Source organism: Camelus dromedarius, chromosome 4 (assembly GCF_036321535.1).
Source record: "Camelus dromedarius isolate mCamDro1 chromosome 4, mCamDro1.pat, whole genome shotgun sequence".
In the NCBI taxonomy this organism is placed as follows: Eukaryota; Metazoa; Chordata; class Mammalia; order Artiodactyla; family Camelidae; genus Camelus; species Camelus dromedarius.
In genome coordinates this window covers 18,372,459-18,399,627 of record NC_087439.1, presented here as the reverse complement: position 1 = coordinate 18,399,627, position 27,169 = coordinate 18,372,459, and the positions used below count along the sequence as shown (strand labels likewise).

The window sequence follows — 27,169 nt, the reverse complement described above, 5'->3', positions numbered from 1 at the left end:
TCATTGCTTGTCAGAGTAACATTTCTCATGATCATTCACCCAGTGGGAGGATTACATGAAATATCATGAGAAAGTAATTTGTAACTTATAAAAAAAAAGTATGCTACAGAAATTATAATAACTGTCTTAGCTATGAAACATTTAAAATATCTAGCTCCATTTTTAAAGACTACATTAATAAGGATGTAATATATTTCAAATTTATATTCAAGGCAGATCTTACTTATAAGGTGTACAGGCATCAAGCTGATGCCTGATGGATTGAATTAGGCAGCATGACCAGTGTCCTTGAGAAGGGAGGGCTCCTGGCTTGGTAGTGATTCTGTCTAACTCCAGACAAAGTAGGGGATGGGCAGTTTCATGTGCCTAGGCTTAAGCAAGGAGGATAAAGAGTAAAAGACTTGGAGGATATGAGAGAAGAGAAAGATGTAAAATCTAGTTTCATGATACATCTTTTTTTGTTAGTTGCTTTCTATTATCAAGGGGCTTCAAAGTAAGGCATATTCTTTAGTGCTCAAAAGTCCTTGATAATTCCACATTTAAAATTTTAATTACAATTTTCATTTCCTGGAATTACACAGAACATGCTACCACCTTTCCTCATATCCTTTCCCATCCTCAGAACATCTTCTTAACCAATTTATGCCCATAATTTTCTTTTGAGAGCTAGTTAAAGGTCTGTATCTTTTAGAAGACTTCTGCATTAAGTCCTTAACCTGTTCATGGCTATATTTCATGACTCCTTCAGTTATCAGTCTGTATACTACCACCAATTTGTTTACACATGTTTAGATGAAATACGTGTACATTTCTCTTTCCAACTAAATTGTTTCTACCTTGTTGACATGAAGGAAAATGGTCTTTGGATTTCTTAACAGCTATGGAAAACCACAAGGCTAACAAAACAAACCTACTTGCTGGTTACTCCAGAAAGTAGAGGAAGGTAAAACAAATCTCTGAAAATGTGCCATAGTTTACTAAAGAAAGCTGACTTATTTATGAAACAGTAAGTGCTTCTACTTTAGAATTAGAAATGAAAATCCATGACATTTTCAATATATGACATACTATTCCTTTTTGGGACTAAGTGGGATAAAAAAATCAGTTCCAGCATGGCAAACTGCACACTGTTCCCTATTCTGTAAACACTGACTTATAATCTGTACTCTACTTCATACCTATCTCCACCTGTACCTATCTCCACCTTTACTTTTCTCTCCCATTCCACTCTCTCCTCAAGCAGACTTTCTAAGCAGTTGAAGAATAGAATAAGACACTTGCTCATATACTTATGCTGCTGGAAACAGACAATGCTGGACAAAATTTATTCCCCAATATGAATATGGTTTAGACATTTTCTCTAAAAATTAATAAAGTGAATGAATAATGCAATAAAATGAGGATAAAACAAAGCTGCACTGACTAATAAAACTCTTCAGACTATAAAGTGATATATTACAGAAGCATTTCCCCAATATTAAAAGAAGAGAGAAGATGTATTGTAGCCACATAAGGTATTTATTCAAAATCATCTCTACCTGATGTAGGTAAGTCTGACAATGTACCTGATAAGTTGGCACTGAAGGATAGGGGATGACCACTCCTTGAATCTGATTTCCAATGCTGTTGGGCTGGCCACCAACTAGGCTCTGACTCTGGGGTTGCTGAACTCCAACAATCCCTTGGTAGTTTTGCTGCTGGTTGGGCATAACTTGATAACCTGTAATGGCACAAAGAGTTAAATCCTGCTTTGAATTTATTTCACTAGTAGGATTTCTTTTGTGTGTTTTAAGCAAGTAGTTTGTGTTCTAAAATGACAGCATTTTGTTTAAATAGCAAATCTCAAAAACCCTCTATTGTGAGAGCTAACATTTAAAAGGTTTACTATGTAGGTAAGCCAAGTCAGCTACCCACCCTCACCCCCAATAACATTCAAGTAAAATTTGTGTACAAAGATTTCCTTTGTAGTTGAGGAAACTTACAGGGCCATAGACTTGGTTTATACAGACTATTACCATTCAGTGTGTATCACAATCTGCTATGACAAATAGTTTCTGTGGACCAAGACTGGATGCATAATTTGTGGGGTCCAGAACAAAAGCAAAATGCAGGGCCTCTTGTTAAAAAATTGAGAATTCTCAGTTGGTACTGGTAGAATTGGTCCTCTGGAGATGGAAAATAATGGTCACTTTTATAGAATCGTTTTATGCTTAAAAAAGACCACAATAAGATATGACTCTTTACATTAGGAATGTGTCAAGGGGCACAAGGAAAATGGAGTTATTCAGCAATTTTTTAGATTATTTTCTTATTGTATTATTAAAGTCACTTGACAGAGAAACAGATCCTTGGAGATATTAAGCAATCTGCCCCAAGTTCACAAATCAAACACCTAAGGGACAGCTCTTCCTACACTGAAGGCACTGCTGGTAATTTAAGTGGTAAGTTAAAAATATAAATATACTTTTATCAGGTCACTTTATTAGTTTTTAAAAAGACTCCACAATGATAAGCTTTGAGTAGTCAGTATGAATTCTGTCTCCGGAGCCTTAAGAGGATTCCTTTAGATAAACCCATTAGCTCAAGACTTATGTAAATAACCAGAAACTACAACAAAGCTTTTTTTTTTTTTAAAGAAACCAGATAAAAATAACTACCTTCCAGCTTCAGAGTAGCTAAAAAAATTCTACAAAGATAAACCAAACTATAGCACTGCCTATACAAACTTCCACAACTAAGGATCAGTGAAATGATTTCTCTGATAATACCATATATCTATTTTGCTGTCCTGTATATATCAGTTTTCATTTCCATCCTAATTAATCCCTAAAGCCACAGGAATGGCAAAGATCCCATCTCAAGCGTAGGCTGTAGACAAAGTTATCACTGTAGTTGCCTGGAAGCCTCAATGATTTTGCTCAATGACTAAACAGTTGAATAAATTCTAGCACCAACCTTCTCTAAAGACATGAATACAAAATATATCTGGTAACTAGGCAACATGTTAACAACCAAGTAAAAATCCAGTTATAATGAATCCTTTAATAGTGAAGGGTTTCATAAAATGACGCTATTTCTATGGCAACAGTGCTTTATTGCCATGTTTCAAATGATTTCTTATCAATCTAGCTTTTACCAAAAAAATGTGTATTATAGTCCTTATATCTAATAAAGTGATTTATAATATGCTATCTCCTAAACATTTCTCCCTGTGAAATTCCTGTAATACTCAGATTTGCCAGGTAAAGTAAGGAATCTTCTTTCTTGCTCTTTGGTATAATAATTAACACCCCACCCTATTTGCAGTTTATCAAATGTCAAGTATTTCAAATTCACAATCCAAACCCCATCAAAACATACACTAACACATTTCTACCACTAAGAAAATAAAGGCCAGGAATGGACACAGAATGTGAATATAAGACCCTTTCTTGTTTTGGAAACGCCATTTCTGAACACCCACACACCCACAAACACATCTAATGCAGCATCAGAATTTGGGCTCAGCTCTTTATACACTGGGAAAGCAAATTCTTACAATGGACTTGTCAGGATTATAGTCCACTAAAATTAAACTGAAAAATGTGGACACCTGACAAAATTCACTGTAACATACTGTGACTTACATATTTTGACTTAAACAGTCACATCCCCCTAAAAAACTTGAAGTGTTTTTTTCATATTATTTTTCTATTTTATTCAAAATATATTCAAAGTTACAGGTTGCCTCAAAAGAAAACTTTGGGGAAAAAAGCCAATTTATGTTCAAATGTGGCTCTGATTTGCTTTATTTATCTAAATTTGCCAGTATCTGGAGATTCACCTTGCATGCCTTCTGCCTGCAATTCTCTTTCATGAAAAAAAAAATGACCGGACACAGTAAGCTTTCAATAAATAGCTGTAGATTCCATGTCATAGTGGTCTAATGTAGGGTCACTTGGACACTGCATCCTGGAATTGCACCAAAAAGTTTCCAATGGTATTTTAGATTCCTTAACATAGCCCAATCCCTACTAACATCAATGCCTACTTATATATGCACACACATACACACCTCTTTATTTGTCTCTATCTATGTATCTCCACACAAACATCACATTTTGGAAATGTGACAATATAACAAAATCTAGAACATTTGACTCCAGCACCTCATTTATTAGAGAGGGTAGTATAAGGATGCTGTGAGCTCAAGATGTGCCTGGTGGATGATAAAAGCTGAGTAAAACATGGTCCTTATCTTTGAAATTAGGCATTCTTACCCACGACACCCTACCAGAATAGCACAGTAAGTAGGGTCTTGTGAAATTAAAGAGGAAAAAATTAATCCTGGCTGATAGTCACAAAGGCAGTAACATTTGAGGCTGGACTTAAAGTCTAAAAAAAGTAAAAACTGAATAACATGTTTGAGGAACAGGGAATAATAGTCAAGAGTGGCTGGATGTGGTACGTGCAGTGAAAAGTAGAAGATGAAGGTAGAATTTTGCTGGAGAACCAAAGATTTTACCAGTATAAGAGCAGTGAGAACTACCAATAAGTTTCAGATTTTAAAGATTGTGAAAGTATGAAAACGACAAGTATTAGTACTTCATTCAGAAGTAGAATAAATAAACTGGGAATATGTTTTTAAATAACAGTGGAGCTATTAAAAATAAGGATGCCAAATACTTTAAAAGAAAATATTTTCCCTAAGAAGTTTTCTTATTAATCTTCTCACAATTTTGTTCATTGCCTTATTCCCATATCTCTTAAAACTCTACAGGTAACAGAAAACTGTTCTTGTTAATTGTTCTCCACCATAAAAAAAAAAAAAAAAAAAAAAACAAACAAAAAAACCCCCAAAACCCTAAACTGAAATGGCATGCTTTTTAAGGGTTGGGTCAGAAACTTGTAACACCCCAACCACCCCATTAAAGAAAAAGAATAAAACCCAAAATCCACATAAGCTATCACAAAATGAGCCAAAAAAGTGAGTACTTAGTATTTATACTTACTAAATAAACAATGCGGAAAAACATACTCTTAACAGAATAGAATCAAAATTATGTATGCTTCTACACAAAACCAGGAGCTTACTTCATGCTGACAGGTTGACTGAGAACGAATGGCCAGTTTCTCACTGTCCACGTTTAGTGAATGGCTTTTCACAGCAAAAGTTATACTTGAGTTTTAAAGTAACATGTTTAAAATAAGGTTAAACATATTTGTCTTTTCATTAAAATGAAACTTAATCCCAAGAATACAAATCACCTCAGTCTAGAATTCATGAATTGCTCACAAAGCTTCTCAAAAAATGCACAGCAGCTGAATCACAGATTTCACGTAATTAACCTCAAAGTGTTTATTTGAAAAGAAAGAACAAAATTGTTTTAGTTTATATCTAATATGTAAAGCTTGAAGTGAAGGTTTTATTTGAACATTTCTGGGAAAAAAAAAGGACATTGAAAACATCTTTAAAAAAGTTTTATTTGATTATAAAGTATGTTTTCATGGAAGAAAATTTGGAAAATACAAAAGGGAAAAAGCCACTATGCAAAAAAAATTTTTTTGTAAAACAATCATGTATAGATGATCACTATTTACACATTATATATATGGCTAGCCTTATTTTCTCTGCATAGATAGCAATATATATACCACTCACATTATTTATAGAAATAAGACCCTATGACATATACTGTTTCATAAACTTTTTCCATGAAATGTTTCCATAGCTAATCAATAGGGATTTTACAAAGCTATGGGAAGGAAGTATTTAAGTAAGTTTTCTTAGAACATATTTAGACCTCAAGTTAACAATCAAAGGACGAGAAAAAAGCCAACTGATCTGAAGTCTCTACTGACTTTAAGGAAGAAGGCATGTGTCAAGATGTTAACAAGACAAAATGACTAAATATTTTGGAACAAACTATGTCAGCTTCCAGTGTCCACTTTGGAATTCAACCCAAACACAAATTTATCCCAAATTTGTATGCATTTTCATTTAGAATACTACATAATTATTTCTTTGATGACACAACAAGATAATATTAGTAGCTAACATTTACATGACATTTATTAGGTTTAGGCACTGCTCTAAGCACTTTCATATGCTAACTCCAAACAAACAACAGCCCAGTAACTGGTTAAAAAGTATATAATTTTGGAGTATATGCTAAAGAACATGATATTAAATGTTACAAAAAGATTATCGGACATTTTGTGAATGATATAAGACCATGGGATCTATGTTGATTGAAGTTACTATAATCACAAGCAAAATTAGAAATATTCAATTGAGAAAGAGCACTTTAAAAAAAAGAAAAAAAACAATAAAATTCTAATTCAGTGAAAGATAAGAACCTTATTGTTTAGGCAAGACAAAATCATTAATAAAATAATTTATTAACAACATAAAATAAAGGACCATCTAATTACAGACACGCCTCACTTTATGCACACTTGCTTAATAAAATTTACAACTTAAAAACTGTTCAAGGTGCTTTAAACCTGTGTTTAAATATTCAGGCTGCAGTGCATCAATTGTTAATAGCACTTATTAGAGAAGTGGCACTGTGGTTCATTATCTAACTACTCAGACCCAAGGCATGGGAGAAAAATAGTTCTGCTAGTTTTAAAAGAATAGTTTGAAGACTGCTAAGTATGAGGGAAAAAAAAAAATTCCAATGATCTGGAAAAAAGGGAGAAGGCTGAAGATTAGGAAGTGTAAAGGAGATTCCTAGAGAATGAAAAGTACCACTACGTTTAAAAAATGCTACAAGAAGAGCATTTAGAGTAGTCTGACACTCAGTACACATCCCCAATTTGGCTACTACCTAAATTATCCTTTCTTCAATAAGATGTGTTTCAGTATATCAGAATTTAAAAAAAAATGCTTCCTGTGATGTATCTGGATTTAACCTGGGTTTAAGAGGAAAACAGGATATCTTTCATAGAAATCTGTGAATTCGTGTGGGAAAGCGTCTATTTCGTAAAGCAGGCAATGCCTATATAAGTGATACCAAACAAGAGAGTACACATCCAGATCTCAGCACAGGTGCAAATTTATTTAGCACTGACATTCTCCTTTGTTACAGGATTGCACTGTTGCAATATTATCCCATTTCTCCTAGCACTTTCAGAGGAAACCACAATCAGTTCTGCAAGCTGAGAGAACTGGGACAATATAAATTGATGGCTCAGGCACTTCCCTGGGGGGCTCCAAAGAATATTCTATTTTAAACTCTCTTTCACTTCAACAGAGAAGAGAGCAAGAAGGAAATACAGTGCTCAGCAGAAAAGTACTTCACAGGCTTTAATAGGCTACTTTTTTTTTCACACAGGTGGCCTGAACTAGCATTTGTGTTAAAGGAAAACATTCTTAATAATGTGGATTAGGCATAATCAGAAAGATAATAAAAGGAACTAAAGAAATGCTTTTCAGAATAGCCGTAAATCTAAGGTTATTTCATTTAACAGCATTATTAAATTTTTTCAAGATTGAATTTGTTTTTTTTTTTTTTTTTGGATGAGCTGTTTTGCCAACTCTAAATTTAATTTTAACTAGGTATCTACAAGACAGTTTATATAACAACTGCTTCCAAATCATCAAAATCTGAAGTTTGTAATCTGGCTTGTCTTATGTCTGTGGCACTATTTTAGTGAGCAGGCAAGTTCAGCTAAGGATAGCCTGTTGGTGAGTATGGAAGAAGAGTACACAGTTGCCAGCACGCCTTCACTACTCTTTCTCCTCTATCACCCTCTGCTCTCCTACTTCTGCGCCTGAAATAAACAGAAATACAAACACAAGAAACAAATCTAATAAACACAGCCACACAGAGGTTATAGCTCACAGCTATTTAAATGACAGTCCTATGGAAGAGTGTACACAACTCGAGGAAAGCTATGGGTACTTACCAGATACATTTGGCTCCAGATTTCAGTGGCGGCAGGTTAATGGAGAAGGGAAAAGGGAAATAGGTAGATTTGTAGGTAATACACAAATGTTTGAGTCTGTGCTGGTCACACAATACTAAGAAATGCTAACAAATCAATGGAAAAAACAAGGATAGTCAGGGCCACCACCTAGTAATTTAAATACAAAATTCCTATTACTCGAGCCAAAAGTTGTCAGTAAAGAAGCTGACTTTGCACCTAGAGTCCCTATTTAACATAACGAAATCCTTTATCAGTATATTCCCCTCCTCTGCTCCTCCAACATGGCCCTTCCTTCCTTGCCTGCCTTATACACCTTTGTTACTTTTAGATTTGTGCCCCGCAATGCTGCCAGTACTCTGCACATCTTAACAGCCCGTTGAACATACAATGTACCTCCTAAGGCTGTGGTTCATCAGGACCCTATCTTGGTCTATTGGTAATAAAGCTTAGTCAGTTTGGAACCTCATGGTTCCAAGTTATTTGGAAAGCTAAGACTGAAGGTATCATGCATTGATAATCTTTCAATTTATCAGCTTGTTGCAAAACTAAAATGATAATTTAGTTTTACAGAGTCATTTTGCTTCCCACATGCATACGATATCACAGTTTGGAATAAAAATTAAACTACATCCCTAGTCGGAGCTCAGAGAGCTTCAAATGCTTTTAGGTGTCCTTAGGTCCATTTAATGGCATGAGTAATAATATTCCTAAGAAGTTACTTAGCAATAGGGAAAGAGACGTACTTGACTTTTGCTAGTAAGTTTAGCATGCTTAAGACATTAAAACTTTTAAGAAAAGCTCCATACCAAACTGAATCTGTGATTTAGATCTGCTTTGGAAAAGAAATTAAAGCAATAGCTTTCACAAATTTTTAAAAGGTAAATTATACTAAGTCAAGATTGTTATTTAAATTCAAATCCCTATTTGAGTATGATGCATGATTAAAAGGCATTACAATTAATGGAAAATATAAGCAAATGTTAGTACTTTAATACAGCATTAAAAAAAGAAAGAAAGAAAGAAAGAAGAAAGCAGTGGAAATCTGAGTAAAAAGAAGCCAGGAAGCAGCTGAAAAAGAGACCGGTTCACTGTGAGAAATGTAAACCTCTCAGACAGTGCTACGGCCCCGAATCCAACAGCTCAGGAACAAGGCCAATTATTGCAAAATATTAAACATATATGGTGAAGCCGCAAACTTTTCAAAAGAGTCATAAGAATGAAAGCAGCTACATAGAAAACAGCCAGGCCTCATAAACCTAAAATCTTTGCTGTAATTACTACCTGCAGGAAAGGTTTCTTTATAGTATACCAAGCTCCTTATACGAGGTATGCTTTATGGTATTCAAGCTGTAACTTCTATGATAAAGGGTTAAGATAATAAAGCCTTATCTTATTACTGCAGCTGGCAAGTAACCAGATCTTTTGAAATCACTGCTTGGATGGGGCCAGTTCTTGACAGTAAGTCATTAAGCTACTGCAAATCAATCAATATCCCACCTTTCTGAACAAGAAAGGACTCACATAAGATAGACACACAGAATCATGGAATTTTACAGTACACAGAGGCTTCAACAGACAGTACAGGAAAACGTCCTTACTTTTTTTCTTGCAATTGAGTAAATTGAGGCTTTAAGTTATACATCTAATATTAGTTAAATACAAATAAAGGCTGCCAGGATTTGTTGTGTTTTATTTATTTATTTATTTATTTTGACATTATACCATAGAGATGCCTTGTGTTGTCAGAATTTCTTGTTTCTGTTGACAGGGGCTGACTCAACCTTGTTTTAATAACCTTGGTAATTTCACATTCATAACAAAAGGTTGGTATATTCATTTCCCAGTAAGAATGTTAGTACTGATTTCAATTCAGTTCCCACAATAGATGGGTTTATTGTCAAGGAGATCAATAGCTACCGCAGTCCTCTGGTGCACCCACAGATAGAAGACCAAAGGTATCTTATCCTTCAGATATTACCCCAATCTCCTTCTTGCCCCTAAAAAGGAAAATAACAGAAAATCCTATCTTTCTACTGCCTATATCCTATCTGGTCTAAGAATATTATTCAATTGGGTTTGTTAATTTAGGGCAAAATTTCTTTAAATTCATATATAAACATTTAAAAATTATTTGTGCCTCCACGAAAAAAAATTGCTCTGAATCTATCAATGCTTTCATTATTTGGCTGAATAACCGATTTCATCCTTTTATGTAATAAGAGATAACAGTATGCTTTTTGACTGGATGTTATTTGACAAGAAAACAATGTAAGGGACATAATAAATTATTTCTAAATTTAATCAGGTAAGGATGGTGGTATGTAGGAAAATATAAGGAAAAAAATTTTTAATGAAATTCAGAAAATATGATGTTTACACACAAAAATGTAAATTACTGAGAAAGAAACTGCTATAAATCTGTAAAGAAAATGAGAAACAAAAAGCTGCCTTTTCCATTTTCCAGTGCACTTTTACTTTTCTATTAGGAGACACACAAACATAAATTCACATTTCTTCTGTAAGCTTCTGTAGCTAACAACAAAAAAAGTCCTTAGATTATATAATCCTCCATCTCCAACTAATTCTATATAATTACGAACACAATACGTGGCACACGCACTACCAAACTTTTCTTTAAAGAAAAATTTTCTCTCATCAGCATAACAACATTTCTTTCTCTTTCAGATAAGGGTGCTTTGAGGATTTACCTCCCTTTTATTCTTCAACTGAATATCATGAAACTTAAGTTTGGGTTGACAGGATACTACATGAAATAATCGGAGGCACCAATTCTAGATATAAAGTGCTACATTATAGCAGACTCTTAAGAGTCAAACGCAGTGTCAAAAGCCATTCAGACACACGCACTTTTTGGTGCCTGTACTGTCTAGATACAGTCTGACTTACTGTGTCCTTTCTTCTCACCATAACCAGCACTAGGAAAAACCCCACAATTAAAACATCACTGATGATAAACATGCCATCTGTCACACAGATTTTTGGCCCTCAATTAAGGAGTGGCATTTTCAGTTGTTTTCCATTAAATGGGAAAATTTTTTGCAGGGAGGCAGCTGTACTGGTCCAACCTGTGATTAAAAGTTTTAATTTTGTAGACAGTTTGACAATGGAGAGGAGTAAAAATTTAGCCATTAAAAAGAACAAAATTAAGAAGCTCACACAAATACAGAACACAGGTTTCTTGCTTGCCTCGTTAATAGGGTGTACTATTGAACTAATAATTAGTTATGTGCAAGGTATATGAATGGGGAGAGTTAAAGTATATTTCTTTTATTTTTTAATCATCATAACATTAGCTGTAATCTGTATTGTAATTTTGGAAGAAAAAAATCATGACAATTGTGACACGAAAAGTCAGTCACTGAGGTACAGAAAACTTAGGAAATAATTTCTATTGGAATAAAACAACAATGTATTTAAATTAGTAAGCACTGTCATGACCAATGTTCCCAGGTATAAAAGACAGCTTTTGATGCCGTTCAAAATTACAGCATATACTAGTTTACATTATTTGAAGTGGACTGCATTACTAAACTTCAGGAAAACCTGAAACTAAAGGGAGTCACATTTAAGACAGAGAACAAATTCTAAGTTGGCCAAAATGACCAATGTATGTACTCAACATCCTTTGGAAGAACACTTGTCACATACAATACAGGGCTAGTAACATGACACAGGGAAAAACCTATATATTAAGTACAAGACAACTCCTAAGAGCAACAGACTTAGGACCCGGAAGTTCCCCTGCAGGGGTGTTAAGTAAGAGTCACATCCGGTAAAGGAAGCCGATGAGTCGCAATGATCACTGAAGACTGCACGAGTGAGAAGCAAGAACACTTCTCATCAGACCGCCCAGTGTAGATGCCTTTCTCCTGAAATCGCAGCACGCCTTACAAGTCCCACACAGCAGCAAGAGCAAGAAACTGCCTAAGTAGAGGTGGAGGGTGATGTGGCCTCAGCTTGTCATGGGGACATAACCTGAGCACCTTCAAATGGTGACAAGCAGCTAAAAAGGCTGCAAAGAAACCAGTAAAAATTCTACTTCAACATCTAGAGTTATATAAAGGCTGAAGAGAATACCTTATTAAACATCTGGGGCAGAAGTACACATCTAGGTAGGAAGCATAAAGAGAAATTAGTTCAGTAAAATTAGTGAGTTTTTTTTATACTGAGATCACAGTTGTTTTCATTGAATGCTTAAAGACAATTTGAAAGGGGCAAAAGAAAAATAATCTTTTCAGTTTTAATATATTTGACGTGACTAGGATTAGATTGACTGCATTTGCTTTAAAAACACCTTTCACTATACAACCAGCAAATTGAAAAACAAAACACAAAAAAGATGTGTGAGAACATTATTCCTTTTAAGGAAGTCTCTGCGGAGACTAAGACATCAAAATATCTTTACTAGGCTAGAGTTCTCAACCAAAGTTCGGTCATCCTGGTCCTTGCTTTCAGTTAGCTGTTCAGCAGGCATCTTAACTGGCCTTGCCTCTCTTTTTCGCTGTTTACCTTGGGTGGACTACCAAGCTGCAGAGAAGGCTTCAACTACAAAGGCAGTGAGTACCAGGAAGTCGCTCACCTGTACAATCTTCTCATTATGACTCCCAACCTTTAGCATATAAACCTGACAGTGTGGTATTTTCTGGCGGGTGCTAAGATCTGCCCACTCTTTTAATCTCACTGGTTTACACATTCATGTATGTGCACATATCTGGGATCCCTGACAGAGTGTGGCAGTATCTTAACAGCAAGACTGAAATGAAGCAGGATGAAAACCAGCAATACTCAAAGCTAAGAAGTGCTACTCTCGTGACTTCTACTCACCTGTCTGCTGTGCAGGCTGTGGCAGTGGTTGATTTAGATGTGAATTGTAATGGACAGAAGGGACTGGGCGATACTGAGGTTGGCTGGAATGGTAGTGGCCCGGAGCACAGTAACAGGCTGGCATCTAGGATAAGTATTGAGGGGGGAAAAAAATCAATTTTACTTGCAATAGAATTTTTTTTTCTGCCAGGAACATCAGAGTATAATGAGTAGCAATTCCCTCCAATATCAATCATCCGAAAACTGATTTTCTTAGGTTTAAGTACACCTGAAAAAAACTTTAAAAATATCAAACATAGAGTATACATAACAAAAGACACCTACCAGTTTGCCTGCTGATCAGATTTAGTAGATTTTAATTTTTTTGCCCGCTTTGAGATTTTTCTCACTTTTACAAAACCAGATGCTACTGAAATAGCCTCAGGCTCACTCCAACATTCTTTGTTCTATATTCCACAGAAAAACTATTATCCTGTAGTTTCCATAAACGTTTTTAAACTTCTAGTGTGTGTGTGTTATGCATTACTTGTTGAGAATTTAAAAAATTTACATTTATGGTACCCTATATAACCTTATGCAACTTATTTTGCAATTAACATTATTTTTAAGACTCATTTTGGTTGAAACATGTACCACTAGAGCTCATTCAACTTAACTGCTGAACAGCAATCACCATATAAATAAGCCAGTTTATCCATTCCTACACTAATACACACTTGCGCTGGTTCCATTCTTTAATTTTTGCTGTATTTCTAATGCAAATTAAAATGCCAGTACAAATTTTACTTGTCAGTGTTACTTTAATAAAGCTGGAAAAAAATGCCAATAAGACTAGCTTGGGTTTAGTTTATACAAGCTTTGTTCACACGTTCTCACAAATTTTATCCATGCAAAATTAAAAATAAGCTCTCTAAAGTTAAAACCGATCTTAAATGGGAGGCTGCTATGGGAGAGGAGAGAGGAAAAAGCAATGCACCTGTGCAGAGGGCTGCTGAATGTACCCCTGCTGCTGGAGCACAGGCTGGCTGACAGGATGACCAGAGGCAGAATAGCCAGCGGTAGGGACTGGCTGCCCAGGTGGCAGGGGAGGTGGGGGTGGCGGCGGTGGTAGAGGGGCGGCTGTCATGATATAACCAGACTGCGGGGTCTGAAGAACAACAGTGGACTGGAACATGGTGGCATGAGGGTCAGAACCATCTGCAGATGGCTGGCGGGCAAGACTCATGTGGCTAAACTGAGACCCAAGGTTGTCCTGCTAAAAAAGCGAGAAGTGAGAAATCAATAAGCCTTTCATACATAGACCAAACTTATCAAAGAAAAATACCTCATATTTTAAGAAGAGTTGCAGTAGTATATATAATGAAAATCATGTATCTACAACAGACATGATTTAATAAAAGAATAGGTTCAAGAAAATTAGAACTCTAAGGCAGGAAGGTAGGAATATTACAATGCTGTCATTACAAATTACTTATAAAATGTATCTAATGGAAGTGTACAGCATGCAGAAAAGAGAAGGGTATAACAACATTTCACAATAAAAAAAAATGAAAAGACACTTATTTAAATGAAGATTAAAGGCACACTTTTATATTATACAATTAACATTTTCTGAAAAGACTTCAAAGACCAGGAGACTAGCAAGGCATGGTACTAATTACTCTTTACTTTTAATCACTGCCCTTCTTCCCAGAAGGCAAGATTCAGGTTCTAAGCATTTCTGTCTCTCTTTTACCATACCTAACAATCAAATATACTAATGGAAATGAAATAAAAAAAAAGTAAAATCTACCCACCCTGATCTTCTTATTTCTCAAAAATAATTTGGCCATAAATTCTACTCTTCCCTAGTGTCTTTCTGTCTGTTCCTTAAGTCAGATGTTAGACAAATGTAATCCAAATGGCTGTTTCCTACCACTTTTGCTACTTAGAGAACAAGCAATGGCGCTCAGCCAACATAGGGTTAACGATTTATATGCCATTTGACAAATGTTTGTCTGACTCAACAGCATAAGGACCAGTTCTGACTAGACTGGATAATAGCACTGAAATGATAATAATGGGGTTAGAATGGGATTCTCTCACTCCCAAGGAGCCACAGACTGGCAAAACATTTATCAAATTTTGTTAAGAGGAAACATCTGAAAAAAAGTTACTTAAAAAATTGTGTTGGCAATTGATTTGTCAGAAGAAAGTTGACATGTCTGCATTTTCTACAGTCTGCTGGTTTTTGCAAAGTAAATTAAGGCTATGGAGAAGATAAGAGATTGAAAAAAGGAACCTGACTTTATGACTAAAAATACATGGCTTTACTCTTCCCAAATGATTGCTCTAACATTGTCAAACAGCCTATTCATGTTAATTCAATAAACAGTTTCAGAAGAGAAAACTATACGTAAATATACCTACTAGTTGTAATTATAAGGTAATATGGGCAAATACTTTAAAAAGCAATACCATAACTATATATTACCATCAGAGTCATCTTGGAAAAAATGTTATTTTCTTATTACAATAATCCGCCATTTTTCAAACCTTTTTTGAGGCTTTTATTTATTTATTTTTTTAAAAATGTTGCCAACCTTCTCAATGCTGGCAAAACTTCATTTTTTTCAGACTGGAAGTGCTTTTCAAAAATCACTTGGAGCTAAGGCTGGTAAACAAGGTTGTTGCCCCCAGCTCAAAACAAAACCACCCTTAACAAAACAAAAGTGTTTACTGATTTTAAGATATAGCTTATAACTTAACTTAGAATGCAATTTCAAAACGTTATGGCCATATAGCCAGAAAAATAAGAGCATCACTGGGAAAAAGTATATAGGTTGTTAAGCAGATTCATTTTAAGGGAAGGAAACTAACATTTATTGAATGCCTATTTCATGTTAGGCACTGTGCAGGACGTCTTTACACTGTAGTCTCATATGCTTAGTAACTACAGAAGGTCACATAGAGAACACAAGGCGGTGGTGTGTTGAGCTCTTACTGAAAGATGTAACTTGGGACACACTATAGAGTAAATGAGATACCATTATTTTGTAGTCACAGATTAAATAGCTAGAGATTTTCTTTGGAAATTTACTTAGGAGGGTGTCTTATGTAACTGGAGCTTCCAGTTACTACTGGTACCAAGTCTACTAAGTCTACCTGGGGCATCAAGGAAAGAACAGAAAGCTGCCACCCAAGCAAGGACTGCACAGAACTGCACCAACCTCAATGAGAAAAGCGGCTATAACATTTTAGGACTAGAATAGTCAACTTGAAAATTATTTCATTATGAAAAAGCAGGAAAAGATTAGGCTTTATATAATCACTATAATAAGCCAATATAACAAATACTTTATGGAAGAGAATAAATTTTAAATTATTTCTAATACAGGTTAGAAATACGTTTTCAGTACACACACATCCCTGACTTTAGAAAATCACCAAAGAACGTATCACATTAGTCACAGTCACGAGGATTCATCACACATCCAGCCACAGAAATAACGCAGGAGGCGAAGAGAGATATAGTACCACGGAGTATTGCTGGGTGGGTGAGACTGGCAGGAGCGGGGGTGGGTAAGGGGCTGTAGAGTACTGAACAGGCTGTGAAGAGGACTGCAGAGGACGAATAGGCTAAGGAATAACAGGTTGGCAAACAATGTTAATGTCAGAATAAATGTCAGAAGAACTGCATAAAACGGAAAGTCATACTTTTTTGGCAACAGCTTAAACTACATTAATAAAGTCACCTTAAATACAACATTATAGGAAACAACAAAAACAATACTAAGCGAAGAAACTCTACATAGAAAAATTGAGAACATACATTTAAATTTAAAACAGAGTTAGAAAGGTAATTTTTCTTTTTATAAAAATATTTAGTAGATTCACTGCAACAGTTAATTTGGATATTTCAAATCCAATTATCTAAGCAAGATAACTTAACTCTGGGTTAAGTTAGTAAAAGCAAAATCATTTAATCTTACTCCCTGGTGTGATGAAGGGGTTGCTTTGTTCAGCTATATAACACTAAGTAATAAAAGAAAAATTTCATTCATCCTTTTCAGACAGTGTAAGTTATACAGTATCTATGCCAAGTATCCTTTCTATTTGATACGGCATGATTAGATAACCCTTTAGGGACTAACGTGACTAAATTTAGCAATTTTTAAAGAAAAATATACTGTGAGCACCATTAAGAATAATGGCCTTGAGGGGAGGGTATAGCTCAGTGGCAGAGCACATGCTTAGCATGCATGAGGTCCAGGGTTCAAGCCCCAGTACTGCCATCAAATAAATAAATAAATAAACCGAATAACCCCTCCCCCCAAAAGGCCTAAAGAAAACACACACATACATATAAGCACATGCATATGCATACAAACAGATCTCTTCTGTATAAGGAAGATAAACACATTTTTCTTCTAACTAAAAAAATTTATGGAGAGAATATCAGTTGCTGAGGAACTACACTTGGCCTTTGAGCAACTCAGCATTTGGGGTGCCGATCCTCTGCACAGTCAAAAATCTGTGTATAGCTTATGGTCAGCCCCGTATCTGTAGTTCCTCCATTCCTGTGATTCCATGCCACGGTTTCAACCATCACAGATGTATTTAGTGAAAAAAATCTGTGTGTAAGTGGACCCCTACAGTTCAAACCTGTGTTGTTCAAGGGTCCACTACAGTTACCTGAAAAAAAAAATTTTTTTCACTAACGAAATACTCCTGCATTTCAGGGGAAAAAAAAAAAAAAAAAATATATATATATATATATATATATATAAGTTTCACTTTTGCCAAGGGCACTCAAAAAACAGGTGTTTAAAAAAATGAAAAAAGTTTCAATCATTTCTAAATCTTAGGGAATACAGCTGGCCATCTACAGGTTAACGCTGGCATTTAGTCTCACAATCTTACTGGACTACAGTTTATTACAAAGGGGTAATATACATATTGGTTTAATGACTATCATAATCCACTTTATAGGTGGCAATAAGGTTAAGGGAAATTAAGTACCCTGTATACAGAACCCAAGTAATTTAATGAAAACTCCCATTTTTGGTTAAAATGTATATACATGAATCTCCTTCTGGACAATATTTCCAAAGAATATATTTTAAAAATGCAAAATTAAATAAAATTACTTGGGAAATAATCTAAATAAAGATAAATTCTTATGACTAAGATGTATAATGATGCGTTGCCTTTCTACCATAAAATCAATACAATAATTTCTAAAAAAACAGAGAAAGGCTTAGATTAGTTTAGAATTCCACACACACACAAAAAACCCTAGAGTTAAAGGACTAAAAAAAGTAAAAGCTGAAAGATCTACAGAGTAGCCATCGGTTCCTCACTAACCTGCTGACTAGAAATTAGCAGGCTTCCCAACGGAAGACAGCACACACCACACTGAAAGAGGTGCAGCAGCTTGAGAACTGCCAAGTACACGCTATTCGATGTGTTATTAAGTCAGACAAGCATTAAGACATAACTTTCTTCCAGACAACCTGACCTACTATGTAAGTGTCAGATGAGACAAAAGCTTCAGTCTGCTGGGGAATAAAAGGAAGCAGAGTACCATGAGCACTGAGGGTATGAATTAATGTCTGCCAGAGTGTCAAGAGGTAATAAGAAAAATGTGGGCTAGAAGACTGGCTGATCAAAGTGAAATTCTGACACCACTTAGAAAAGAAAAAGGCTTAACATTTCCTTTCTCCTACTTAAATTGTAACTGGCTGCAAAACAACACCCACTTAAAGTGACTGGTTTCAAGAATGCAGTCCATCTGAAGGCTTTGGAAATCACAGCATTATTTTGTTTGGCTGTTTGAAATTTCATACATGGATTATCTCAGTGTGAAAAAGATAGTTACTGAATATCATTTGTTCATCAGTTCTCTATTTCTGTATTTGATGATGAATTACCAGAAAACACTTGAAACAACGCCAGGAAAACCAGCCATTGCGTTTAATGCATACCCTAAGATTTCAAATTATAGTCTATTAAGACATCATTTCTAAAGTTAGCTGCCTACACCTTCATTTGGATTGTCTCTTAAAACTGTACCAGAGAAAACTATTTCTAACTCTGAAATATGTAACCATAGATAAGTCCTTAGATTTTTTTGAAGCTGCCAGACTAACCTTATTTCCACTGCACTAAATCAAATGAAATCAGCCCTATAAAGTTCCTGGTGAAACATACAGCACTGCAAAGATGATTACATGATAGCAAATTAAAGAGAAAAACTTCATGACCAAGTTGAATGAAACCAAGGCAGAGAAAGCCTGGGAGGGAGCTGATGTAGCCTAATATGTACCTGAGTATAGGTAATCAAATGAGGCTGGGAACTGGGTATGGGAATCTATGGGAACAGTTTTAGCAGTTTTAGGCAATTTCCTCTACATATATGAATTCATTTGTACAGTCTTAGAAGTGCATGAAAAACCTAGAAGTCCTACTTTTGAGAATTTGCCTTGCCTACTTCTCAAGTTGCCTACTAGGAGTCTTAATTGTCAGAACAACAATTATTTTCATGAGTTCAAAAATATCTGATATCTTTATCAAACTGCTCATACATTTTTCACCCCTGCAGTACAAATAATACAATCTGTGAACAAAACTAGTGAAATGTCTCCAGTTCAAGTTTATCACTACACTCCTTTCACAGAAAATTACTCTGCATGTTCTCACCAGTGGAATATTTAGATCATCTTCCAGGGACAAAGAGGTATAAATAACTGTACACATTTTTTTTTTGATATATTACCCAAACTTTCAAAGATAGAATGAAAGTAGGAGTGTACACTGGTACAAGTAAATTCAGCAAGAATGAATAACACAACTCATTTTGCTCACTGGGATAATGAACAATCTTAGTTTTTCATTTTTTTTTCTCTTTTCTCTTGTCTATCTCTTGCTATTGTGAAATAGGGATAAAATACTCACCACACAGGCTCATGAGATAAAAATTTCCCTTCTTTCCAATATACATTCTGTATTCATTAGCTGAAAAGCCCTTGAAGTTAACCTCTCCTCTACGAGTACTGAGTGGGACATCACTGGTGGAGAATATTAAAGTTCTAAAAGATACTTACTTGGGCTATCTCAATTATAATTAGTGAACTTAGTCCCAAATATGCAAAGCAGGTGAACTTAGCATTATGTAATCGTGGATATGTGCACCTGTGAGAAAATGTGATTAGCTGCTTGTTGTTGAGGTGGTGGGGGTGGCAGAGGTGGCTGTGGAGGTCCAGGCACTTGGGTTCTAACTGGTGGTTGAGTCATAGGAGGATTATACACAACTGGACTCCCATCTGGGTTTATGAAGGGCTGACCTGAAAAATTTAAAAAGGAAGAAAAAACTAATTTACAACGGAGATTGAAAATAGGTCATCCGACAGAAACTTACAACACATTTTCAATTCTTATTCACAATTCCAAAAGCCTCAAGTTTCTGAAGACCAAAAGCTTTTCTTAGAAGAAGTCTGACCTTACATGAGGCTATTAATAATCTTTGTATTTCCCATTTAGAGTAAATATTCAAAAGTTTTGCTGCAGTGTTTTACTATGGAGGGCAAGCTTTAGATCCTGTTTAAGTTATTTTATAATACCCAGTACACAGTGTTTTTCTGAAAAACTCAATTCTGAAGCACTTCTTGCTCAAGGGATTAAGTTACAGGATTGTGTTCCTGTAGTGATAGAACACATTTCAGTTTTAAGAGAAAAAACAAAAAAACAACTTGACTTTGGGATGCTGAAAATTTCTCACTTAGAGCCTGTTAAGTGGTGGGAAATATCTAATTTATAGGTCACACTGCATATATTTAACTAGTAAGACTAAAACTTGGTGAAAATTAAAATGGTTGATAACTTCAAATTTCAAATTGTGGACTTGATGGCAGTGTCCTTATTTTATAACTTCTAATATGTTAAAAGTTGAAAATAATTTTTAAAATTCTAAACATTTTTCTAAAATAGTTTCTTTTTATTCATTGTATCCAGCTTTATTCATAGGTAAGAAAGAAAACAAGAGATAACTTTAATATTGATTCTGAGGCTTACTCTTACTGGTTACCAATTATTGGAGGAATATTTTATGTAACTAAGTAAAATAAATTTTAATCACTTTCTCTACACAAACATTTTAAACAACTTTTTTTTTATTATACAAAGTAATATTTTTATTGTGGGAAAATAAACAACAAATACAGTTTAAAATGAAAATAAATTCCTCATAACTTTATAGTTAACAACTTGGATACCTTCTTCCAGAATTTTTTTTTCAATGTACATAGAAACAGATTCAAAGATTAGTATTTTTCCTTACTACACAGTGAATTAAAAAAAAAAAAAAAAGGACTATGTGGAATAAAGTGATCATTGACTATGATACTCATTTAGGATGAATAAAAATAAAGTAAACTAAAAACAAAATAAGAGAAAGTTGACTGAATAATAGTGTCAAATTGCCTTTAAAACATCTTTCCTTTCATGGAAAAACCACTCTCTCTTTTTTTTAAAAATAAACTTGTACCATAGAATAAAGTAACAATTGGGAAAGAAGAATACACTGTTTCATCGCTATTAAGTGGGAAAAGCTCTCCAAAGTCAAATTATTTTCATCAGTTAGTTTCCTGATAATTTATGTGATGGTTAAAAGTTAAGTAAAAGCAAATCATGCTGGGTATTTGTTGATTGTTAAATAATTCTGGGGAAAAAAATAGTAGAGAAGACTTGAGTGAAAGCATGTTTTAAAGTAACTTAAGGACTATGAAAAAGTTAGACATGTTGTCACTCTGTTCACAAAAAGCAAAGAGATCACTTTTGGACTAACTTAAAATTAAGTATACAATTCAATACCAGGTTGATTAGTTACTTTATCATTTCATACTCAACTGAATCTTCATGTTACCAAAAAGCTATTAAGTAATATGTTTTGAATGAAAAATAGAAAATACTAAAATATTATGTCATGTTATATCCTGTTCTAGGAAAACAGGAAGTTTAGTAATATAATAGACTTGAAGGATTAGAAGTGTTATAAAGCAAAAACTGAATTTCTGAAGAGTCAGATTCATGCTAATTAAATTCTTACAATAGAAACAAAAGTTTAAGTACTTTATTTAAAAAAGAGATGCAAATAAAATCTGAAGGTAACGAGTCCCAAGCCATGGTTTTTTTTTCCCCCTCTTTTGTTTTTTTTACAACAAACAAAAGGAAAGTTTCAGGAACACTCAGAGACCCTGACATTCTTGCCTTATTTTCCTTGTCCAACTACTACCAGGCTGATATGACTACAACAGCTAAATTTTATGTGAATATTTAAGAAAGGTATCAAATGATTTAAGGCTGTTCTCATTATCTTAACATAATGGGCTATGTTATTTTGATTAGAGACCCAGATGACCCGTGACTTACAAAAATTTTTTATTTTCAATAAGTCATTTTTGCAAATATACAGAATGAAAAGTATTATGACTGCAGTTTCTTAATCTGAGGTTCAGTTTCCTTATTTGTAAATATAGATTTCACCTACCTAAGAGGGTTGTTATAAATAATGTATTTAAAGCACCTAATACATTACATGACACATAGTAAATGCTCAATAAATACAAATTACTATCTAATTGCAAAGAATAAGTGTTATTAATATTAATTCATAAGGACTACCTATTTTCTTTCACTAATAACAACATGTTCTTTAGCTTTTCTTCAGTAGAATTACCATATTCATAAGGAATTATCATGTTCACAAGGACAATTACTTATAGGTTCTTCCCACTGCATTACATAACAAGAGCTATTAACATTTTCCTTCATGAGATGCATATTCTTTTCCTCAGGATCAAATTATTTTATCAAATAAAGCTCCTTCAAAGGTGGTTGTCCCATTTTTGGGGAATGAATCATTTTTTAATTATTTAACCTGAAAGATGATGTCATGGATGTCACACAGTGAAAAATACTGATATAAATTTCTGATATAAATGTCTTTTAACATTCTCTAGCATAAAGTGTTTTTATTGAAGTTCTAGGGAAAATGCTAATCACTCAGGAAAAATAAAAAGTTGACAAGGCACATAAGATAATACATTTAATATGTACTCTTTCATTTCCAGATAACTCCTGATATCGAAACTGAAATAAACACCTTTTTCTGGATACCAACCTGTTTGTGGGTTGATCAGAATACTGCCAGGTGGTATGCCTGCCGCTTCCAAGGGAAGCAAAAAGAAGCTAGTGCTAGGAGATGCGACTTGCCCATTTAGGCCACCATCAAAGGAAAGAGAACTATGAGTGCTGACAGTTGGATAGACGACAGGTGCGCCATGAGAAGACTGGCTGAGAGCTGTACCTGGAAGAGGCTGCTGGATGTGAGAGAGAGAGCCCGTAGATGACCCTACACTACCAGAAGACTCAGAACCTAGGGGAGGAGTAATGAAAAATAGGGATTTTTTTTAAACCTCATATAAAAACGCAGGTTTTAAATACGTAACAATAAAATTCACATTGCATAACATGCAGTTAACACACAAAAGCATCAGCTATTTTTCATTTACTGTACAATTTTGCTTCCCCTCCCCACCAAGAACAAGTTTAATAGAGCAAAACTGATCACATAAGTTGTCAGAGGAGTCAGAGCCAAAGCATGCAACTTAAGAAAGTCTGCAATAACATCAGCACAGACAGCCACAAAAACCACATTACTCACATTCCCAAAAGGACAAAGTTATGTACATTTTTACCTTTTAGATTAACACCTAGGAATATACAGATTATAATTTTCCCCCAGGACTAAGAACTTAGCACAGCCAAATGCCCAAAACCTCATATCAGAAACCCCTCATCTATAAGAACACAGAAAGATTAAGAGTCGTGTAGAAATAACAAAAATGATAAATTCTCTATGAAGAGAAATAACTATCAAGTTTCACTGCAGACTTCCATCTTCAGCTCAAACTCATAAAACCAACTTTCAATTTTTATCATAGCAAGGGACAAAGATAGTATAAAAATATTCCAAGTACTTACTGGCTGAAAATTTATTTCTCACTGTACTTAATAAAGTAATTTGATAATTTACTTTTAATTGTTTATATGCCTCCAGTCTACTTAATTTCCTGTTACACAGAGACTGAAGAAGTCACTGATTTTCAGTATAATGGCTAAAAGATAATGAGACAATGGAAGAAAGGAAAAGATTTTGATGTTGTAAATAGTTAATTAGGTTTTGAATAACAAAATTGATTCTGCGACGGACAATTAATTTTTAATGGAAGAAATGAACAAATATGACACACTATACAGATTGCCTCTGAAGGATAACTTCTATTTTAAGTTGTGCCAAAGTGACTATTTGTAAGAACTATATGAAAAATAATTTTTCCTAATAAAAGAAATTAAATATTTCTTTTCATCTCTGAAGATGATACAGATTATAAATAGAACACGTTCTTAAAATGTTTTAATTTGGTTGTATTACCAAATGGCTTTCTCATGACACATGAGTAGTTTTTTCCTGTTATGATGACTAAGAGGTCATTTATCAAGTAAGTGCATATTTGGTACATATGCATATTTCTTATATTCATATAATTTATCTGTCTTTAGCAACATAGCAATATTCTATCATATACACTAACACATTTTAAATATCTACATTATAAGTCAAAAAGGTGACAAGTGTAATTCACAAACCTTAGCAATTTAAAGCACTGAATTCACAGATATTTAAAAAATACTGTCACCTTCAAATTTACATCTCTCCCTTCATTGTTCTTTGTATAAAACCATGTTTAGGCTTTACCCAAAAAGGATAAAGAGAGCCATTTCTGCTAATTTTCATACTTATTTTGGGATAAAAATAAAGATGTGAGAGGATCCTAAAAGAGATGTGAGCTTTAGTACTAAAGCCAGTTAGTGACAGTGAAAACAGAAAATGCTATGAGCCCAAATGTTATGTCACCTAAAAGCAAAGAAGCTAGGAGAATAAGAATGTTACTGAAATTTCTACTTGTTCATATTAATTATGTTGAAATATTTTCCCTCAGTTTTTAAAATCCTCAAAAACTTCACAGCAATTTTATCCATTTTTGAATGGCAAGTGAAGAACTTTATCATGAAAATGCAATCAATGTTAACCAATCCTAGGTGAGAAACCATTTCTTCCAGCTATAACCAAGCAATGAAGAATTTCCAATCACTTCTGGGCACTCAAACAAGAGATGACCAGCCTGATGTAAGTTTATGTTGCAGTAGAGAATTCTTATTTTAACTGATGTTTATAAATCTCTCTTGCACGGAGAATAAATCCTAATGTCAATAAACATGTTACCTCAAGTATTCTGGAGGTGCTCAATGTACTCCTGGTAGGAATCTTCTATTTTAGGATAATTACAGAAGCCACATGATTTAAAAAAAAAAAAGAGCTAAGACAACATGAGGGAAACTAATGTTCTGACTGCACAGTTCTACACAGATATTTATACCTGTTTTTGAAAGCCTGCCTACGCTTTTGCTGCTTCCAGAACTATCACCTCTTGTCAGAACTGAAATTCCACTGAAGCTGCTGGCTTTGGTTACAGCGGGCTTGAAGTTTCGGAGAGAGCTGTCTGAATCTGTGCTGCTCCAAGGTCGGGGGTCAGAGTACTTCAGCTCATTTTCAGTGCTGCTTTGATGGCTATTTGTTGATCGCCCTGAAGCATCTTTATTAACTCTGTAATTTAGAAATAAAACTTTGAAAATCTAACAGAGACAAAAGGGGAAACAATAAAGGAAAAAAATGCTTTAAATTTTCAATACTGTGTACTGCATGAAAACATGCTTCCAATACCTAAATATCTGGCGCCTCTGCTGGGTGCTACTAGCATCCTCGTCTTGGAGTCTGTTGGCATTTTAATGAAACATTTTTATTTTTATTAGCGTCAGTAAGACACTTACCAAAATAAATGTTAAAAAGTCCCTCACCTTTTGTCAATAATATAATTCTCTTGGGAACACAGGGACTAGAAAGAAAGAACAGAAATAAAAAGTTAAGCATTTGTCAAATAATGTCATCTGTAAACCAATGATGACAGCAAAAATCATGTGTAATAATATTTCAAAAGTAGTACCCCCCTGAGAAAAAAATCAAACATGGTGATAAGGTATACAAATAAATGATAGTGAAATTTTTTTTTGGCTTGGAGACACTATCTTACTTTTAAAAGATATACATTTTGAAGCCATTCATGTTTGTACAAATTGTCTGAGAAACTCAAATATTCTCCCCAACTAGTGAACTCATTTTCATTACTGTATATTTAAGGTATACACCAGTGTAGATTCCCCTTCATTCACTCAACAAACATTTTGATAACCTGTGCTTTGGCAGCGGCTGTAGCCATGAACAATCAGCTATGCCTCAACGCAGCTTCCAGCCAAACTCCTCTGGGGCTATGAACCTAACTCAGGCGACCATCATTTTTGCTTGTATCAACGGTCTTCTAACTAGTTTTCCAGCTACCAGTTGCACTCCTTTCATCCAATTTAAACAGCAGACGCCACAGCAATCTCTCTAAAACAACAATCTGCTCATGCCTCTTCCCTCCTTAATAGCTCCTTGATATTCCAGCACAGGGGTCAGCAAACTATAGCTAGCTACCTGTTTTTATAAATAAAGATTCAGTGAAACACAGCCATGTTCGTTCATTTATTATCTATGGCTGCTTTCATATTAACAAGGCAGATTTGAGTTGTTGCAATAAAGCCTGTGTGGCTTGAAAAGCCTAAAATACTCATTATTTGTCCATTTATAGAAAAAGTTTGCTGACCCCTGCTGTATAAAAAGCCCAACTACCTAAACTCGCTTTCAGGGGCAAGTTGTCTGTTTTCTGCTTATTTCTCCAACTGAAATGGCCCTCATTTCCTCTCACCCAGGCTACAATCCAGCTACTCTGGATCTTTCAATTCCCCATGTGTCACGTTTTCCTTTATCACTGGGCTCCTGCGGATGCTGACCCTCGACAAGGAACACTTCACTCCTTCAGGTAACTTCTTGTCAGCTGACTCTCTCCCTCACTCCTCCATTCTAGTTTGTGGTGCTTCTGTGCCATGTCCCATAGTCCCTGGTGCTTCTCTGCTGTGTTCCCTATTTTACCTTCACGTCTCTATACAAATCATACACCATGCTGTCATTATCCGAATACGCATCGAGGGTGGAGACCTCATTCATCTTACAAACTGAGAGAGAAATACATCTAGGTTAGGCTCTGAATTCAGAAGACCTGGGCTGAAATCCAAACCGTCACTTTTAAGTTATATGATATTTGTCTATCTCACTTAGTGAGCCTCCTGGAGCCTCAGTTTCCTAACCTGTAAAGTAAAAGCAGTGATAGCATCTCCTGTATATAGGGTTGTTTGGGAGATAAATTATTGCAAG

The 27,169-nt window shown here is 34.8% G+C and overlaps 1 protein-coding gene across 14 annotated transcripts in view; it reads right to left on the bottom strand.

Annotated features, from left to right (window-relative positions):
- R3HDM1 (R3H domain containing 1) overlaps positions 1 to 27,169 on the bottom strand; it is an 82,651-nt gene that overhangs the window by 21,111 nt on the left and 34,371 nt on the right. For 5 of the 14 annotated variants that reach the window (XM_031451318.2, XM_031451325.2, XM_031451331.2 and 2 more), the window contains 9 exons: positions 25,717 to 25,754; positions 25,583 to 25,633; positions 25,239 to 25,465; positions 22,919 to 23,173; positions 19,933 to 20,084; positions 16,276 to 16,377; positions 13,736 to 14,014; positions 12,760 to 12,883; positions 1,566 to 1,720 (listed from right to left, as the gene is read on the bottom strand). In XM_031451318.2, coding sequence (XP_031307178.2) covers positions 1,566 to 1,720; positions 12,760 to 12,883; positions 13,736 to 14,014; positions 16,276 to 16,377; positions 19,933 to 20,084; positions 22,919 to 23,173; positions 25,239 to 25,465; positions 25,583 to 25,633; positions 25,717 to 25,754 — 1,383 coding nt within the window. The remainder of the gene's footprint in view (positions 1 to 1,565; positions 1,721 to 12,759; positions 12,884 to 13,735; positions 14,015 to 16,275; positions 16,378 to 19,932; positions 20,085 to 22,918; positions 23,174 to 25,238; positions 25,466 to 25,582; positions 25,634 to 25,716; positions 25,755 to 27,169) is intronic. The other 9 variants (XM_031451330.2, XM_031451334.2, XM_031451326.2 and 6 more) reach the window with 8 other exon arrangements.